General features: G+C 53.6%; 1 protein-coding gene across 1 annotated transcript in view; it reads left to right on the top strand.

Moving 5' to 3' along the window:
* Positions 1 to 12,413, top strand: part of C11H6orf132 (chromosome 11 C6orf132 homolog) — a 30,765-nt gene that overhangs the window by 1,881 nt on the left and 16,471 nt on the right. The window contains exon 2 of the mRNA XM_024557841.3: positions 8,938 to 9,044. Coding sequence (XP_024413609.3) covers positions 8,938 to 9,044 — 107 coding nt within the window. The remainder of the gene's footprint in view (positions 1 to 8,937; positions 9,045 to 12,413) is intronic.

The following is a 12,413-nucleotide window of genomic DNA, read 5'->3' as shown; positions in this document are numbered from 1 at the left end:
TTGGAAGGTAACTTAAGGGTGAATTTGACTGGAGCAGGCATCAACCTGAGAACTGCCTCCGCCCACCTCACCCCCTTCCACCACACTGACACTTCTCTTCATTGGTGCCTGCACTGAGCTCGCTGCCGGTGGGGATCATTCCCTGCCCCCGTGAGAGGGATGGGGGCACGGTGGCGTCACCTGCAGCCAGCTGCTGCTGCCTTTGCCAGCCTGGGCAGAGCTGGAACCCAGTGCAGCTCCTCCCATTCCCGGGCTGGGCCGGGCCCCCAGCTGACTCAGCCGGGCAGCACTCCACACATGGAAGGCTGGGAAACAACGTTCCCCCCGCTGGAGGGCTCTCCAGTGTTTCTGGGGTGTTTCCCCAGGTGCCCGTGGGTGTGGCAGAGGTCTTGCTCCCTGCTGAACAGGACAAGTACTCGGAGTTGGTGATGGGAGGGACCAGTGTTGGGGATTCTGTGACATGATGGAGATGCCAGACCTGCCTTGGGGTCCTGTCTCTGTCAGTAATGGGACTGGCTACTCTCTGGGCCTCAATTCCTCCTTCTGTGAAGCGGGGATGGCGTCCAGTGTGCCTGCAGATGACTGCGGGAGGTTTGCATGGGGCAGTGCTTTGGAGAGCGTTACAGAGAAATGCCCTAAAGCAAGGACTGGCAGATTATGGACCTGGCTCAAATGTAGCCCATGGCCCGTCTTTGTAAATAAAGTTGTATTAGAACACAACCAGCCTTGCCCATTATGTCCATGTTGTTTACGGCCAGTTTCTTGCTACAGCAGCAGAATTAAGTAGCTGCTGCAGAGACTACTGGCCCACAAAGCTGAAAGTATGTACCAGCTGGCCCTTTATCACTGTCAGTTCCTTCCCAACCCCGAGCACTGCCTGCCCTTGCCTGCTTCAGTTCCCCTTCCTCACATTGCTGTAGACCAGAGGGCACTGAGGCATGAAGAGCCATCCTAAAGTCTCACCGGGTCCCTGGGTCTGACATTCTCTGCGTTGCTGGCGGTTTCCAGCCCTTGGAGATCAGGTGGTGGGATGGAAGGGGGCAATCAGTGTGTGCGTGTGTGAGGGAAGCAAGGAGTAACTGCTCGCCCTGTGGCTACAGCCTCGTAAAATCTGTTTGCACCATGGTAGCCTGGGTGCAGCGGGTACAATGCAAACAATCATGTGAAGGTGGTGACAGATCAATTTTTCTTTAGAGAATTTCCGTAACATTTATTCCAGAAAAGTACTTCACTTGAGGGCTTCACTTAATGCAATTGCAGTTGTAATTAAGCCTCCTGCCTTGCCCGCCCCGACCCCCTCCCCTGCCCGAGGAAGGGTCTTAGGCTGCACAATAGTTTTCTGAATGCACGAGAAAGCAGAGAGGTGGATCTTTGAAATCCCGAGACGAGGGTTGAGCTGGAGCAGCCTGAGACCAGTCCCTTGTCTTCTGGGTTAATTGAGCCTTGCTGCTGCCACCCCAGCCCTGCCAAGGGACGCCAGGCTTGCTGGGGAACTCTCTTTTTTCCCTCCAAACGTAAATCACCTTTGTCACAAACACCTAAAACACTTATTTAAAATGCAGATTTCTGGTGTCCCACCTCAGGCACCTGAAGTTAGAACACTGGGCTGGGGCCCAGGGTCTGGGTTTTCACCAACTCTAGGTGATTCTTTTGTACGGGAGGGTTTGAGAATCCTGGGGTTTCCTTCCCTAGCTTTGGGCTGCGTCTGTAATCTGCCAGGTTGGCAGGTGGGCCGTTCTCTTTCCCCCTAACCTTCTGCAGGTTCCAAATAAATGTGTAGGAACTGTGGCCAGTTCCTAATTAGGAGAGCCCCAATGCCCCCCAGACTGGCTGCTGGTTCTATTATCCCTGCACCTGTGTCTCAGGCCAGGCTGAAGGGTGGAAGCTATGAACCCCAGGAGCTGAGCATTTATTGGATTGGCCAAAAAGTCCACATGATTTTTTCCATAAAATAAAAGACACATTTTTCATTTTCACCAATAACTTTATTGATTTGGATATTTTGAGTATGTTGGCTATCTCCCACTATTGGCTTCTAGTGGGGAGAGGCCAGGGGTGCTGCTAAACATCTTCCCATGCATAAGACAGCCCCACAGCAAAGAATTATTTGGCCAGAATCTCAGTAGTACCAAGAAACTTGGCAAACCACTTTTGACACGTTTGATCAGTCACAGCACCTTCTCCATACACTGCACACATCTTTTCTTGTATTTCAATTGCATTTTTACCTTTAAAAAATGATTTTATTAATTTTTATATAGAGGGGAAGAGAGGGAGAAAGAGAGGAAGAGAAACATCAATGTGTGGTTGCCTCTCATGTGCCCCCTACTGGGGACCTGGCCCACAACCCAGGTGTGTGCCCTGACTGGGAATCGAACCGGTGACCCTTTGGTTGGCAGGTTGGAGCTCAAACCACTGAGCCATGCCAGTCAGGGTGTTTTTACTTTTCTTGAAACAATAAAGCGTAATATGCCAAAATGGTTATGTATTTTCTTCCATAGTCAATATTAAAAAGGCTGCCCCCAAATTCACCAATTTTGATCAGTTTTTTTTAAAGGCATGCTGATATGACAGCTGTCACAATACAATCAAACAAAATTGTTTTGAATGAAGTTAAAGACAACTAAGCAGTGCTAGAGCCATTGTAGGGAAAAGAACTAAACGAACTTTTTGGCCAGCCCTGTATTTCCTGCCAGAGCGGGGCTGGCGCCCGCCTGCAGAAAGCTAACCTGTGCAGTACAGGGCGTGAAGGAGTCGTTGTTTATTCCCGTCCCCTGGAGGTGAGCTGTGGTTTGCTGGGAGTGAGAACACACATACACACCCTTTCTGCCGCCCCATTATATAAGCTCCTCTCGTCTCCATAGTTCAGTTCAGAAAGACAGACCCTTCCTTGACCACTGCAGGCAGGCTACAGGGTGCCCCTTCTCTCCCAGCCAATAAATGAATAGCAATAATATAATTATCAGTTCTTGAACCTGGCCCTGTGCTAAAAACTGTATATGTTTTCTCAGTGGAGGGTAAAAGGACTCAGACAGCCAGTGCGCCTTGGGGCCTTGGCAGGCTCAGATTCTGACGGACCGCTGGGGATGGAGGGAGACCGCACTTTCTGCCGGCTCCTAGGTGAAGACGATGAGCAAGGCCGAGCCAAGCCACAGACCCTGCTTTGAGTAGCACGTCCGCCCCAGCTGGGAAGCAAAGGGCCTCTTTGCTGTGCTCTCCCCCCTCCAGTCCTTGCCCTCAAGGCTCCTTCCTCCCTGTCCTCCCTCCTCTGCTCTGTGCTTCCCTGCTCCACCCCAGCCCAGCCTTCAGCGTCCCCTCTGCCCTTGGACAAAGAACTCTCTCTGGTGCTAGGTTGAGGCCTGCTGGAGCTTGCTGGGGCAGACTGGCCTTTTCTGGTTCCCGTCATGTGGACCTGTTAATTAGCAATGAAGGGCCTCATTAACGCCATTGTGGGTCACACTCATATTCCCCCCTCCAACTGCTTCCCTGAAAAGCTGGGTGTCCCCTAGTGGCCAAGGATTGCATGCTCCACCCCAGTGGGCTAGAAGTGGGGGTCTGTTTTGGGGTTCTGGGTTACTCTGGGTCCAAGCAACAAACTCCCCCAGCTAAAGCCCCACCCCTCCTAAGCCCCTGGAATCCAATCAGACTGGTGGCCAGTGCTCCTGGGGTCATTTGGGGGCTCCCAGAAATTTGGGGTTGTACATCATCACCCTAGCCTTCATCTCATCATGCTAGCTTCTCCCACCCCCCACCCCCCAAACTGGTTTTGGGCCACTTCCTGCAAAATAGGAGTAAGTATCCCCATTCGACAGGTGGGGAAATAGCCTGAGAAAGTGCTCGAAAGCGGGCAGGTGTCACATGGAGGAGCCGGGGTTCCGACTCCTGGGTTTGCGTTTCCTCCAGGCCTCACCCACTTTCCAGTCTCACGCCGAAAGAACCTGAGAGCAAGGGAAAGGCTGCTGGGTCCCGGCATTGTTTCCCTGCTGTGCTGGCTAATACCAGAGGGAACCGATTCTAGAGTTAGATACCTGGGCTTGAATCCTGGCCCCTTTTACTCACCACCCATGGGACCTTCGGCAGGGGGCTTGACCTGCCTGAGCCACAGCTTCCCATCTGCAAAGTGGGGAAATAAAAGCACGTCCCCAACAGCTTTGTGAAGGATACTTGGAATAGTGCCTAGCTCAAAATACAAACTTAGTAAATGTTAGACATTTGCATTTTTATCATCACTATTTTCCTAGTTTGGGCCTGTTTAGGATTTGGGGAAAGAGCTAAGTAACCGTCCCGGACTTCAGCCTCCATGGAGACCCAGGGGCAGCTTTGGGGTTGGGGAGCAGGAGCACTTTCCCAGGCTTTCCACCTTGAACTCCGTGAGAAGAGAAAGGCCCGAGACCTGGTGGGAGGCTCCTCCCCTGGGGGGAGAAGAGAGAAAAGGGGGCTTGTGCCCAGCTCTCAGCTTCCCCAAAGCTGGCCATCCCCCCTGCCACTTAACACACATTTACACACACATGCACACACAGACACGCACAGCCCCAGATGGAGAGGACCAGGCCGGCCCGTCGGGGGAGAGGCAGTGAGCCGTGTGCCCTGGGTAAGGCCCTGGTATTTGTACCTGGAGCCCAGCACTGCCGGTCGGGGCCCTGTATGGGCTTTGGCACCCCTGCTGCCCTTTGACCTTGGGCCAGCCCCACCCACTCTGGGCCTCGTCGTGTCCACATCCACGAGGAGGGTGGCTTCACATGCCCACTCCGAGTTCCTCCTGAGAAGAGAATGAAGGGCCACCTGCCTCCCAGGTATAGGCATTCACCCACACTTTGCCAGTGGCATGGCCTAATTCAGGCTCAGCCCAAACCCTTGATGATAATAAGCAGCCCTCCCCATTAATGAGTACAAATTATCTACTAGGCGCTGTGCCAACCTGTTGCACACTTGATCTCACTCAGCCTCACACCAACCCACCCAGTAGGGGCCATTGCTCACACTGAGGAAGAGGGGGACACCGCCTCAGAGAGATCTAGCGACACTCTCACCAAGGCCCCACAGTTTGTAAGTGATGCAGCAGGGACTGGAAGTGAAGTCTCGGTGAGCTCTATACCCCTGCGACCTATAGTGGGACCTCGACCCCACGTCCTGCCTCCCCTCCCAGCTGGGAGGGGGGTGCGGCCTTCTCCAAGGCCAGGCACCCTCAGCCACCATGGAAATACCCCTCAAGCCAATGGCAGAGTCAGGTTCTCCTCAAGGAGGCCTGGCAGGAAGGGAGCAGCCGTCCCCAGGGTGAGATCTGCGGTGAGGTCTCCCTGCTGAAACGGGCGTGGCCCCAGAATCAGTTTCGAACCGGGTGTTTGGATACTAGGTGGCATTTATGTGAACTCAGGTCTTTGCGGGAGTGGAAGTAAAGGCAAAGCTGCCTTCATTTCCCGCCAGTCCATGAGGGAGAAACGTACCACATGGAAGGAATCCTTTGTACAAACCTGTCAGAAAGAGGATTTCATCTGGGGGGAAACTGGGATTCTTTTGATGATCAGGTCTGAGTAAATGGAGGCAGACCTGGGTTTTCTCATATTTTACCACCGTGTCATTTTTGGATGAATTTGCCAGATAGAAGCTTGAGTTTTTTTATCTTGACAGCGCTGCGGCCCACCCGGGGCTCAGGCTCTGCTCCCTGGGTCTCCCACGGCTTCCTGGCTGCTGGAGGTGCTCCAGGGGTCTCTCGAAGGTGCCCGTCCCCTTTCTCTGGAACCATCGGAGTCCACAGTGGCTCTCTTCCCCGCCCTCCCAGTCCCCCCAGACATTCCTCAGTTGCCTCTCCGCTCCGTGCGGCAAGCTCAAAACCTCCAACACCCCCAAGGGCTCTTCCAGTGGGAAAGGGGCGAGTGAAAGGCCGACACCGAGGGCATTTCCTGTTTCAGGGCGGACAGGACACTAGGGTAGGGCCCCTCTTTTCTGACTGAGCAGCCTCATCGGGACCTCAGAGGGCAAGTTGGCCGTCCCCCTCTCTGTCACCCCTTCCCCTCCTCATGAGCCCTTCCTTCCTCAAGAGGTGGCCTGGCCCTCCTTCACCTCCTCAGTCGAGGGAGGGAGGGGGCTGCTCTTCAGGGCGGCCCATCTGCGTCTCCCTGACACTATGGTCCCACTGGAGTTTGCTTCCTTCTGTAGGAAAATCCCCAGGGTTGGACTCTATTGCCTTTCTGGTTAATTTTGGACCTTGACTTGGAGGCTCAGAAAACCCCAGCCCTGACCTTGAACCCTGGAAGAGCAGCATGCCTTTATCATTATCTTACAGTTCTGTGGGTCGGAAGTCTGCCACTGGTCTCACTGAGCTGAAATCAAAGTGGCCGCAAGACTTTGTTCCTTCCTGGGGGTTGTGGGGGCGAATCTGTTTTCTCGTCTTTTCCAGCCTTTTCCAGCACCCGCCTGTGGTCCTGGGCCCATGGTCTCCTGCCTCTTCAAAGGCAGCGATGGCCCGCCAAGTCTTTCTCACGCCGCACCACTCCGACCTTGCTGCCGATGTGCCCTTTCCCTCCCTGACCCCCACCCACACCTTAGAATGGGGAAACGAAACTGGACTTTCAAGAGGTGCCCAAGTGGGGAGGGAGCCACTTGGGCCTTCCTCCCCTCCCCCAACCACAGCCCCTCCCCTTCGGTGACGTGTTCTTAGAAAGGATTCCCCTGCTGAAAACAGCCACAAACCAACCCACAAACCAAACGAGGAAACAGTGCTGGTAGGCAAGGAGGAGTCATGGAGTCTGAGCGGTTTAGGGGGCCAGCCTGTGTGTGGGTCAACCCTGGCTGTGCCCTGATCCCTGCCTGGGCCTAGGCAAGCTGCTTCACCTCCCACTCCTCCCAGCCCTGCTCTGTGGCCAAGCTGAGCCTCCTTCACCTGGCCCCTGGAGCCCCCGCCCTCCCCTCCAGGTCCTGTGCCTGGTGGGATGAGGAAGTGGACCGGAGACCCCAGCTTCTCCACTTGTTTGGAGGCTTCGGGCAGGGTCTTCGATCTCTCTGTGCCCGTTTCCTTGCCTGTAAAACAGGGGTTACAGTCGTGCAGATGGCATGGGGCTGGTTTGAGAGTTAAAGGAATTAACAGTGTGCAAGATGCCTGGCCCGTTAAAACTGTTCCATAAGTTTTACCTATTATTGTATTATTCCTACTGTTACAGCGATCACCTTGCTGAGTTGCTTGTTTCTAAAGCTCCTCGAGACACCCTAACAGGAGCCGTTAATGAGCCGTTAATGTCCGATTACTCAGCTGCAGACCCCAGCACCCTGCAGAGATTAGAGACAGGCTCTGCCTGGGACAGCAGTGCCTCCCACCGGTCCCAGGGTCGGTCCCCACCCCACCCCCACCACCGCCAAGGGCCTTATCAGATATAAGACCGACACAGCACTATCTAGAGAATGTCCCAGGAGATCCTGGCGCCAACACCCAGACTCCTGGGAGCCAGGGGGAATCTGGTGGGCTTTAAGAGTAGCTGCTGGGCGTCTCCAGTTATCTCCACTTTTGTTTCTAGCTGGGCCAAATCTGCCCTCTCCTCCTGGCTTCCCCACCCCCTGCCCCACCCTGCGCTCTGGGTCTCCAGCCTCAGGGGTGGAGCCTGGCAGCCCGGCCTGGGGAATCCTGTTGCTGGAACCTGGAGAGTCCACAGGAAACTGCCGTTTTGGCCCCGTTGAGGGATGGGAAGCTTCAACAGTACCGCTGACCCTCGGCCTGGCAGGGCAGCAGACAAACGGCAGTGTGAGGAGTGCCCCTGTCACACTCGAAGGCTGTCACACAGAGAGCCATGGCCTGGCCCTGCGGGTAGGAACTGGGGATGAGTGTGTTCTGATCTCAGGGCCTCCCTGACAAGCCCAGTCTCTTTTGAGTAAAATATTTGGCTTTCTTGCGCTTTTCTCCTGAAGTCATGTGCAAGGGGAAAAGTAATCCCCTTTCCTTTAATGCGTCCGTCAGTGAGATTCTGATTCATTGGGATTTTGGCCTTTCTTCTGTTTCTCCTCTGGCTCCAAAGAAGAAGAAAGCCTCTCATGGCCTGTTAAGGGTACGCAAGCCCTCCTGGCTTGTGCGTGACATAGGAAGAGGCCCCCTGTGATCCCTGCCTGTGGAAGTGACAGTGTGAACCTGATAAGATGTGACATTCTTATCGCTGTGTGTGAAAGGTCATAGGAGATTGGTTGAGAAAGTGTGGCTGGCCCCTCACACCCTCCCGGCTACAGGCTACAGGAGAAACAGCTCGGAGCGCAGGCCCGGAAGGGGGACCCCATTCGCCGAGCACTTACTATGTGCTGGCCCCACTTACTCCTCACAACAGTCCTACAAGGGTGGCACTAGCACCACTCCCGTTGCACACCTGGGAAAACTGAGGCCAGAGTGGTTAAGTGGCAGAGCTTGGACTTGTACTAGGTCACGTGGACCCGACCTTCCTGATCTTTCTGCTCTGCCCTCAAGGGTGCACTGGACGCAGCCATGCACACAACCACTGATGGGTTGGGGACTGGAGGGGTCCAGAAGGTAGTTGCTGGGCCACTGGGGGCAGCAGGTGGCCTCTTCTACTCTGCTTGTTCCAGATTAGAAGTTCAAACACTTGAGAGAAAAGCCAGCTTGTTCTCCCCGCTCTCTTTGAGATAAGCTGTAGCTGGGGCCTTGGCCAAGCTCCCAGGGCCCCGAAAGGAGGGATGACTTGTGGGAGTGAGGGTTTAAGACCTGTAGGGGGTGCCTCAGGAGAGATGGCTGCTGGGAGCTGAGAGCCCAGGAATGCTGCAGAAAGCCCCAAGAAATCTCCCCTTGAAGTCTGCCCCAACCCTGCCCCTTTAGCACACACCCCATCTGCAGGATCTGACTCAGACAGCCAACTGCGCGCCTGGCTTTCCTCACCGGGAACTGCAGGGCAGTAGCCAACTTGCCTTTTATCTCCGCTCACCATCCCCCTCACTTGTCTCCTCTAGATGGGATTTATTATGGAGACAGTCGGTTTGACATGGTCAGCGAGTCAGGAACAGCTACGCTGAAAGCTCGGCCAAGAGTTCGGCCCCTACTGACCTTCCTTCCTCTGGTGAGTATGGCTCTGCTCTGGGGTCTGAGGATCTTCTCTGGACGGGCTACCTTGGCTGCCATGGAGGAGGGAGCACCCCCTGCCATGGGCAAGTGGACATCAGCCACACCCTCTGTTCATTTCCTTCTTTCTTGATGCCACCCAGGGTGGCTACTAGGAGGAGGCATGGCTGAGACTCACTGCAGAAAGGCTGGGATTAGGGGTGTCAGCTCCACCCGTCAAAACCCAGGGAGAGGTTACAGGGAACTTGTGTGCAAAGGCAGGGTAGTGGTGGGTGCCTCCCGCTAAGCAGGATTCATATTCACAGACAGTCATTGATGGCTGTCTGCTCCGTGCCTGCTCCGTGTCTGCATTAGAGGCTGGGATGCGGAGATGACAGAGCCAGTGTTGCTGCTCTCCAGGCAGGTCACGAGTAAATCAAGACCGTCGGAACATAGGCCAGAGCAGGGGCAGTTGATGCAGCAGCGGGGGTCTAGGAGGACTTTCTGGAAGAGGTGACACTTGAGGTGTCTGGAAGGACAAAGAGCAGTGACCCTTGTGAGAAGGGCATTTGCGACACATTTGTTTATGGGTCTGAAACTGCAAAAACCCAAAAACTCCTGTTTGGAGCCTGTGGCTGGGCTTTTGCTCTTTGACAAGGGAGAATGCTCTGTGACCCTCTCTTCTCTGTGACCCTCTCCATTTGCTGTGACGCGATGCCTGGGTTTTCGGGGACAGCCTAGTCCAGCACTGCCCAGTAGAAATACCGTGTGTGCCTCATAAGTAATTTCACATTTTTTGCCTTAAAAGAAATAGGTAAAATTAATTTTAATGACATATTTTACTTAACCCAAAATATTCAAAAGATTATCATTTCAACATTTAATCAATGTGAAAAATACTAAGGTGATGTTTTACATTCTTTTCTCATACAATGCCTTTTTAAAAAAATTGTCGTTCTGTTACAGTTGTCCCAATTTCCCTGTTACTCCCCCTGCCCCGCCCACCCCAGTCAATCCTCACCCTGTTGTCCATGTCCATGGGTCATTTATCCTTGTTCTTTTCTTAGGCCCTTCCCCTTCTCTCCTCCCTTATCCCCCACCCCCCTCCCCTCTGGTCCCTGTCAGTTTGTTCCTTGTTTCCATGCCTTTGGTTCTATTTTGCTCATTTGTTTTGTTGATTAGGCTCCACTTATAGGTGAGATCATATGGTATTTGCCTGGCTTATTTCACGTAGCATAACGCTCTCCAGTTCCATGCTAATTCCAGTTAATCAGCTCCATGCTGTCACAAAGGGTAGGAGCTCCTTTCTGCTGCATAGTATTCCACTGTGTAAATGTACCATAGTTTTTTGATCCACTCATTTACTGATGGGCACTTAGGCTGTTTCCAGCACTTGGCTATCATAAATAACACTACAATGAACACCGGGGTGCATAGGTTCTTCCGAATTAGTGTTTCAGGATTCTTAGGGTTCATACAACATCTTTAAAATCTGGCATACCACATTTAGAGCATACACACCCCGTTTCTGACCAGCGACTTTTCATGTGCTCGGTAGTCGCTGTGGCCAGTGGCTGCTGTGACGGACAGCCCGGGTCCAGAGCCTCGGCAGTCAGCCCGTCAACTCCAGGTTCACTCCGGCCTGCCAGACGGGTCCTGGCTGTGACAATATTGTTGCTGATGTCCATGAGGATTTGTACCACCTAGAGTGATGAGCCACCCAATCCCAGCCTGTGCTCTCAGGAGCCTGTTAGACCTCAGGTGCCCCACCCTTGGCTGGGCACCGGCAGGTTCTATCCAGCACTGCCTCACACAACCGCCTCTCTCTCTCCATCACCAACTTCTTCTCGTTTGTCCGACCTCTCCAACCAGACCCTGGGGTTCTAGATGGGATAGAATGAGTCTTACATTCTCCTTGCTATATCCACACAGACCTCTGGAAATACAACTTTAAGTAATGTATTTTCTGCTTATGAAAACAATTCTTAGACATTAGAGACAAACCCAGAAAGTACAACGCCAACAAAGAGGTAGGAAGCAAATGAGTCAGCCTCTGCTTTTGTTTCCAGCATGAAACTGTTACAAGGGTCATAAATGCAAAGTAAATAATTTTGAGATTTTTCTGTTGCTGAAGGTAATTACACTCTCTCCCCTCACGTACCCCCAGCATGCATACTCAGAATCACAGAGGTGTGGGTCCAGGGCTGACACACCCATACCTATTCTGGTTGTTAAAATATTGAATTAAATGGCTGTTGCCCCCTAATTGGCTCCTGCTGTCCTGGGTTCTCCCCCAGATCTGCAGCAACTACAGGGTTAATGCGGCACAGCTGAGTTTATTCTGTTTGGCTGGTATCCTGTATGCCTCACCTACCCACTTCGGTTCCCTTTGGTGAAGGGTGGAGTCCCAGCCTTCTCTCCTCAGCTCTGGTTTGCACACTCTGGTTAGATCTGGTTTGAGCCAGCCAGTGCCCGCGTCAGGGGCAGTGCAGACCCCAGTCAGGCGGCCACTGGAGGGGGCTTGGCTGGAGTTCCTGGGAGTGGTCCTTCCAGTCAAGCCTCAGAGCCAGTAGTACCAGGACAAGGAGGCCTCTCCCCAGGACACTCACACCCCTTCCCTGGTGAGGGTAAGAATGCACCCACAGAGAACTGCCAGCTCTCAAAGGGGCTCATCAGGTCTGCACCAGCCTCGTTTTACAGAGGCAGGAGCTGGACCCTGAAGGGGAAGTTCACTCCACGCCTTCCGTGCCAGCTGAATGAGGAAAGGCAGGTGGAGCGTCCTGTGTGACAGGCACTATTCCTGTTTTACAGATGAAGAAACTAAAGCAGAGAATGTGGCAGTAGCTTGTTTAAGGTCCCAGTTCTTAAGTGGCAGAGCTGGGGTTTGAACCCCTGAAGCCAGGCTCCAGGCGTCAAGCTCTATTCAAGCCGTCCTACGCTCCCTTCCACCCACCACCTAGAAGCTTTTATCTTCCCTCTCGGCACCAGCCTGCAGAACTACATGCATCTCCTTGTCTGCCTCTCTTAACTCCCATCCAGCTGCTGGGGCCTGCTGGGCACGAGGGTCTCTTGCCTCTTTCAGGCCATCAGCCCCTTTGAGACCACGATGAGGCTCTGGGCCACATGTGCGCAATTTTGCTTATAATTTTAGCAGAGGCCTCTCAGGCCCCTGGAAGCCCATCTATGAGGCACCTTTGGATCAGGAACCTTTGACCCAATGGCTCATATCCCTGGGACAGTTCTGTGCTCCTGATTTAGGTCACAAGATACAGAGCAGCCCCAAAAAGTTTCGTCACCTGTTCCTGGGCGGAGGGGAATCTGACTCCTCCCCCTTAGGCCTTGGGCCATGTCCTTTGCTTTCTTCCAGCTGGGGCAGGAGGCCGGGAGA

The sequence above is a fragment of the Desmodus rotundus genome, chromosome 11, assembly GCF_022682495.2.
Source record: "Desmodus rotundus isolate HL8 chromosome 11, HLdesRot8A.1, whole genome shotgun sequence".
In the NCBI taxonomy this organism is placed as follows: Eukaryota; Metazoa; Chordata; class Mammalia; order Chiroptera; family Phyllostomidae; genus Desmodus; species Desmodus rotundus.
Note: the sequence above shows the minus strand (reverse complement) of the source record. Positions and strands in the feature narration are given on the sequence as shown.